Raw genomic sequence first — 7,895 nt, forward strand, 5'->3', positions numbered from 1 at the left:
CAATAAGAACAAATGTGCAGAATGTAGAACCTTATATGGCAATTCAAAAAAACGTCCCTCCCCTTCCAAATTACACTTTTCTTAATGAGTCATGTGTCTTGACTATGAAGTATTGGTAAAGTTCCAGCACAAAACTGTATTTCCCAGATACACTAGTTTGAATACAGGCTTTACACTCAAAATAACAAATATGCGTGTTATTGACTCATCACCTAGTACTAGATATGCTCCAACTTATTCAAAGATGTATATTTTCCTTCAAAAACACATTTTTCTTAAAGTTTCAAGTGTTCTAAATGTGACAGGTATCAAAACGTGCCAGTGTAAAACTGAATTTCACAGTCCATGATAGACTGAGGCTTTACTGTTTGTTCTTGGATGAATGTATAAATCTTAATTAATTTTAAATTAATGAAATCTTAAAATATTATTTCTTCTTATTGTTTGTTTGTTTTTCAATGTTTTCTGTTTTAAAATGTTCTTTTAAAAATTTTTACCAGGACATTAATTTGACAAAACGTAAAAAATAAAGTGTCAGTGCAAAACTGCATGTCCTAGTCACACTAATTTGACTAAAGGCTATGCAGAAAAAAAAGAAAGAAATCTTCTTTTTGACTCATTGAACTCTAGTGGCAATCTTATCCAGAGTGACTTACAAAAGTGCTTTGTCATTTACTCATAGAATACATCCTAGCCAGTAGAGTTGGTTAGAGTCCAATATACCAATGATCTAGAATCCAAGGATCACTGCTAATGCCTAGAAGTAAAACATTCATAAGGTCTATCTTAAACAATGATAAGTGCAATAAACAATAAGTGCTATAATTTTTTTAGATAACATCACTGTAATAAACAATACCCTAAACTAAGTACTAGTTTAGTTAGTTAATATAGCAGTCAATATAGGAGCAGGGTCAGTGGTCATTTAAAATATTTCACGAATAGATGGGTCTTCAGTCTGTATTTGAAGACTGCAAGAGATTCTGCTGTCCAGACAAACAAGTGGAAGTTCATTCTTCCATCTGGGAGCCAGGACAGAGAATAGTCTCAATGCTTGTCTTCCATGAGACTTCTCAGATGTTGTTTTGCCCAATTTCTGCCTCATGGTCTTAGAATGAAGTTTGTAAAACAAACCCTGGATGGATAGAGCAATTGGATAGTCAACTAATTTCTAGAAGTTATAAACTACTAACTTTATTGTCTAATTGGTACATATAGGGTTTCTAGTAAACACAACTAGGAGTGATTAACAATTTGTGTACAATAAGCATGAGGTAAGCAACATACAAATGAAGTGATCTGGGTGAATAACGCAAATAGATAAGTAACAGATAATGAACAGAATAATAAAACAATACACACTTATCAAATAATAGGAGCAAACATCACAATTTGGAGATTATATTAAAATAATCACAAATCACTGGCTGATTATCATTTGACATCATAATAGATTAAATGATAAGTTGTTACTTTGTGAATCTATGGGTAAGAGAAACATATATATATATCTGTGAACATATTTTTGTGGGATGAGAAAAGTTGGTTGTCCTGGTAAGTTTGAATTTGATGGAATTTATGATCACAGTTCCTTGAAGTATACCCAGACTGGTAGGAGTTCTCACCTTTAAATCTGTGGGTTTTATGACATCTACGTAATGGGAAAGGGTCAGAAAGCCAGGCCAGCGTGATAAGATAGGCCATTTATGATTTTGTTGTTCAACATCAAGGTGCCAGAAGAGTACTGGGTCCTGAAATTAGAAATTAAGGGCCAGACTTACCTTTTAACTGTGGGCATTATTGGTCAGTATCCAAACACCATTATTTTAGACATCCCCATTCTTCCCGATCTGTTACAGTGAGACCATAGTGAATCTGATGCAAGAGTAGTTACGTGCTTACAGGCTAAGCAGCTGGAGCTACAAAACAGGTTTTATCAAACTGTCATTTGCAGAAACTGAGGCTGCCAAGGGTAGAAGATCTAGAAAAGAGAGGCAAAGGGAGAAAATTAAGGGCTCGACTGTCATGGAGCTCCTGCCCAGTCCAGCTTCCCCAGATTTAGATTTCTTAACCGGTGATACTGCAGATATACAAAGTCAAGACATTAAATGAAAAAGCAGACATGGGAAGCCCAGGAGGGAATACTTCAGATGAAGGGCAATTCATTGTAAAAGAAGGCAAACTGTACAGGCCGAACAGCAGCAGAGAACAGCTAATAGTCCTTAAAAGCTTAAGGGCAATAATATTACAGCTGGGACACACCGTACCATGGGCAGGACACCTAAGGTAGTGAAAGACACTGGCAAGAGTTGCCAGTAGATTTCACTGACCGAGGCTGTACCTAGATGCCATTGACTTTTGTAAATCGTGCCGCGAGTGTCAGTTAACCGCTCCAATTAAAAAGGGCAATAGAACACCTCTAGTGAGTTTGCCTATCATCAATATATCATTCACATGTTTAGCCATGGATGTCATAGGACCCCTTGAGAGAAGCAGGACAGGCAACCGGTATATTTTGGTCATGTGCGATTATGCAACATGATAACTAGAGGCATTTTCTGCTGAAAAAAAGTGAAAGACAGACAGATCGTGAATGCACTTATACATTAATTTTCATGTGTAGGCATAACAAGGGAAGTTCTTACAGATCAGGGCACTAATTTTACATCTAGACAGATTAAGGAAGCCTTCTAACTATTAGGCATACATGGGATCAGAATCACACCATACCACCCCCAGACTAAGGGCATGGTTGAATGATTTAACAAGACTCTGAAATCAATGCTGCGGATGTTCATCACTGAGAATGGTTCAGACTGGGACCAGTGTCTATCTTATTTACTCTTCGCATACCGAGAAGTTCCACAATGATATTCACCATTCAAACTGCTTTATGGCTGCCAGGTCAGAGAGCTAATGGATGTCTTAAAACAAGCCTGGGAAGGAGATAACCCAAAAGAGCATCTGAATATCTTGTTATATGTATTCAAAATGACAGAGAAGCTAGACAGGATGATGGAGCTAGTGCACGAGAACATGAGCAAAGCACAGCAGCAACAGAAAACTTGGTATGACAAATCATATAGACACAGAAACCTAATACTCAGCCAAAAGGTGCTACCTACAGTCTGAACAGTGGACTACTGGTGAAATTGCACTGGCCATATGAGGTCCTAGGAAGATGAGCCACATGTAAGAATTGTATTTACCACACTGGAGAAAGAAGACCCAGGTCTTCCACATTAATCTGCTCTGGCCATGGCAAGACAGGCCAGAGGCAGTGTTAGAGCAACTGTGGGCTCAGGCATTGGATGCCGAGGAGGAACTGGACGAGCAATATTTCACGACGACATCAGACATAATCCTGCCTGACCTAAAACATCTAACCCCGAAACACAAGAGAGAGCTGGAGGAGAGGACGCCCCCTTCATCCCTCTTTGTCAGCCAGGATGCACAGAGAAGGCTCAGAACCTGCTCACACTGGGGCCAGTTAGACAAACACACTGCAGAGTTCCAGCACGTCTTATCCCAGATCTAAATAAAGAGGTCGAGACCGTGCGGATACTAGGTGCGATAGAACCCTCATGGAATGAATGGTGCAGCCCCATGGACCTTGATCTGAAGACGGATGGGGAATTGAGATTCTGTGTAGATTTCTCAAAACTTATTGTGATCTCAGCTATGCCCAGGGTGGATGAGTAGTCAAATGACTAGGTAAGGCTAAGTATGTGAGCACACTGGACTTGTGTAAAGGTTACTGGCAAATACTTTTGTCAGACGAGGCCAAAGAACTGACTGTTTTTCGACTAACAAGTGGGGGTGGGTGTGATGATGGGGGTGGGTGTGATGATGATAAATCCTATAGCAGAGAGCAGACTGAGACATAGAGTAAAGAACTTACTGTTACCGTCTAGATTGACGCAACACTCCTGGGAAGGTGCATGCCAAGAAGTATGCAGAATTCTAGACATCAGACAATGCCACCTGTATTTAAAAGAGAGGGAGAGATCTTATAATTCTTTAGAGAAATACATTGCCTTGTCCAGATATAAATATGTGAATGTGGTATACACCTATAATAGCGTTTTGGATTTTACCAGATGACAGCTTCTCAGTCACTCATGTTGGGGCAGTTTCTGTGAAATGTGTCAGTTTGAAGCCAGACAAATCCTGGAGCTGGTTCTGGGTAAAAAAAACATAGACATTTGATTGTAGACTGCTTGTTCAAAAACGTTTGAGAGGAAAGAAAGAAGGATTGCTACCACCCTGGCCATCTTAAATTGCAGTAGGTACATGTCCCAAGGATAAGGAGTTGGTGATGATGGTAGTGATAATGAAAGAAGGTCTCCTAAATTTGTTTGGAACAGTTCAAGGAATAGGGCCCACTGGACAGATAGTCAGGTTGCTGGATGCCAGAAGTTGAAGGATCTTCTCTGTAGAGAGGTAAGAAATAAGTTGAGAGTTGAGGAAAGAAAATAGTGAAGAGCTTGTGTAGATCAGATGCTGATGATTCTATTTTCACTCTGTAGTAGGATGATTTTGCAAATGTTACTTGCAGTGAGAACCTGGACAGGAGAGATTGGTGTGAGTGAAGATCTGAATATAGGTGAGATTTCCTCCACCTTCTCTATGCAGTTCTTCATTCTCTCTGGTTACAACACAGTACATCTGTGTGTCAGGGGGCAGATAGGGAAGATCTTGCTTGTCACTGCCATGTTATAACCACTGTGGATAGATAGGGTTACTAGTATTATGGTGCAACAGTGACGATGTCTACAAGATCAGTGGGATAGGCAGACAGGAATTGAGAAACACATTTCAAACTTGAAGGATACTGTAAAAATAAATTAGGAAATCTTGAGATTAAATTATACATAGAAGAGTTTGAGGTGTACAGTCTTTGTTGGTGATGAACTACTGCAGAAAGAAAGTCTGCTTAATTGCTACAAACATGCATGTGTATACTGGAGTAAGTGTTATGCCCATACTCCAATTCAGTTCAGCAATTAAGTCCACATAAGAAGCCCTGAACTTAACAGAATTTAAGGCAAAAGTAATTAAACACAGAGCCTACATTAACCAAGCAGAGGATAGTCCAAGATTTAAAAAAAAACCAAAGCACACTAAAAAGCCAATGCACACTGAAGCTAGAGTCATCCTAATTTGTGGCAGAACACAAATAACAGTGGGACAAACTCTAGCATAATGCACAAAGAACAAACACAACAGCCAAATCCAAATTTCTAGCTACAAATCAAACCCGAGTAACAGGGAGCAGCAAACAAACATAGCAAAAATGATTGTGTGAGTCCATAGGCTAATGGACTGCTGGCATTCCAAACTTTAAAAGGAGAAGTCCCGCTCTGGTTCTTCAGCTGCACACTTCAGTTGGCTGATCAGCAATGAGCTCAAATGAGGATAGACAACTCATTCAACTTGTAATGAGAGATAGCACAAGAGGAGAGAACACAGTAATTGAAGAAAACACCAGCAAGCATAATACCCGTAATACCCAGGAACCTGAGACGATCCTGACAGTGGAGTATGCTTCTTTGATGCATCTCACTACCGTATCAACACCCGATGGTGAGCAATTTCAGCCTTCATTTCACTGTATAGGATATCATCAAAAGAATAATGTAAATAATGTCAAAGTTATGCCTATGCTATATAACTAAATTTATAGCATAGTTATATAGCAGAGGCATAACGTTGCCATTTATTTCAGTGATTCAATATATATATATATATATATATATATATATATATATATATATATATATATATATATATATATATATATAAATAATTTTTCCCCCATTATAACCACAGCCAACAGCCAACAAGAAGCTCTGGTCTACCATCACCAGCAGTAGCAACAACTGAATCATCAGACTTTTTGACAACCGTTAAACCTATATTATGGATATATTATCCATAGTGCAAAAATATCTGAATTATGCTTTTATTCCTAGGACACATGATCCTCTGGTTTACTAGCACAAGAATTTGCTGGCTATATGCATATCTGTGACATCATCAAGGGGAGAGCAAAGTGCAAAAACTTACAAAAAAAGACAAGTGTCAACAACAAAACAAAACAAAACAGCATTAGTATATTTAGCTAAAAAAAAGAAAGATAAAACGTGCATTTTAGTTAATTTAAATATTTTACTTGCCAAACACTACCTTTATGAATGTATATTTGGTCATTTACAACCTCCCTTTTCTGTTTTTCAGAATTATATACTTAGAATATACTTATACAATCAGATTCTCTCTAACTAAAGTCTTTGTTTAAACTTTAGTAAGCTACCAGCTGAAATTAATATTTGGGCTTTTGTATGTTGGGATACTCGTGTATGCCCTCTTGTGTTAACTATTTTGTATGTCGTCTATGTATTTGTACTTTTCTCATTTAGAAAATGTGTGTTCTGGTGTGCACTTCCGAGAGGGGCGCATCAAGTGCTCATGGACGGGGGCGCTCCTGATTACTCCTGTTAGAAGAAATCAAATAAATGGGACGCGCTAGTTCCGCACACTTAAACGGGAACGCGCAAACCTGGGGTGCGAGTCAGCAAGCGCTAGTAATGGGACAGTGCCATAATCTTGTGAGTCCGTGCCACGATTTTTTGCTTACGTGTAACTTGTAAATTCGTCGATGATGTTTGCACATATTATTGTTGTCTTTTCTGTGGCTGGTGAGTCTTGCAACGATGATATTGCGAAAACCTGTGTTGGGAAACCTAACTATAGCCTATTTAGCGTTCCATTTTAAATTAAACTCATTTTAGTGTTCTCCAGCACCTAACAATGTCCAGACGTAAGGGTAAACGGAAATGGGGTTTTACTTGACTGAGGAAAATGACAGAGAGGCAATATGCTGCCAAGGCTTGTAAATGTACCAAGATGTAGCTACGTACATGCATTCTGTAGACTAATTTGAGGATTTGACATGTCCGCTATTTTATTTGCTGCACAGCCTTGGCAAGGGGAGCTGCTGTTTCCGGTGGAGCTAAAGAGAGGATGGTCAGTGGAGGGCTTACCCGTCGAGTTGTTTTATGTCTGGTCTGCTGACAAGTTTGGGTGTTGGATCATTCCTGCTTGTTCCAACAGGTTCATTGTGAAAGATATTACCTACCAGTTTGCACGCGCAAGTATGACCCTGTGTGTGGATCCGACGGAAGATCATATTCGAACGAATGCATGCTTTGCTTGGAAAACATGTAAGTGTTCAACCAACTGAATTTCAGAAATGATTGTCCCGCGACACGACACCGTTTATTTCTTTCAGGCCTTCTCTTCCAAAACGACGCAGCAGACGAATAAGTGGTGTGTTACTTGGTGCAGGCCAAAACACCTTTTCTTTTTGTCTGCAGGGAACAAAAGGTCAGCACTTACGTAATTAAGAAAGGGTCGTGTTGAGTCAAACGTCCAGGACATCAACTGTGTTGATGTCTGTATGAAGTCTGACAGCAACCCACATCAATTTTTTTTTTTTTTGTTGCTGTGTGAAAAGAAATTATATAGAGCATCTTTCTTTCTGTCTCTCTTTTAAAATTATTGTTTTTGTCCAATATTTCTTTATATTGTTTTGTCATTTATTAATGGATTTTATTTTTCCTTAATTAGATGGTTTTGACTGTTGATGGTTGTCAAGTAAATCAGTGAACTGTATTCATAAGATTCTTTGTACATACAAGAATCATACATAATCAGAACATAGTAAATGTAATACATTCCTTGTAAATCTGTGTAAGTAACTCCAAATAATAAACTTCAGGCTGCTTGCTATTTGTCTGTTGTGGGAGTTTTCAGGTCAGCCAGGATAATTTGTTAGGTCATCTGAAAATGGCTCTTTGAAAACTTTTATTTTTCTGTTTGCAGCTAAATAG

General features: G+C 38.6%; 1 protein-coding gene across 1 annotated transcript; it reads left to right on the forward strand.

The window, feature by feature from the left end:
• The first annotated feature begins 6,608 nt into the window (after positions 1–6,608).
• On the forward strand, positions 6,609–7,895 carry LOC113576545 (serine protease inhibitor Kazal-type 1-like). The gene is made up of 5 exons (XM_027008669.1): positions 6,609–6,701; positions 6,983–7,029; positions 7,117–7,226; positions 7,295–7,389; positions 7,888–7,895. The coding sequence occupies exons 1-5, from the start codon at positions 6,662–6,664 to the stop codon at positions 7,893–7,895; spliced, it is 300 nt and encodes a 99-aa protein (XP_026864470.1). The 5' UTR covers positions 6,609–6,661.

This window comes from Electrophorus electricus, chromosome 12 (genome assembly GCF_013358815.1).
Source record: "Electrophorus electricus isolate fEleEle1 chromosome 12, fEleEle1.pri, whole genome shotgun sequence".
In the NCBI taxonomy this organism is placed as follows: Eukaryota; Metazoa; Chordata; class Actinopteri; order Gymnotiformes; family Gymnotidae; genus Electrophorus; species Electrophorus electricus.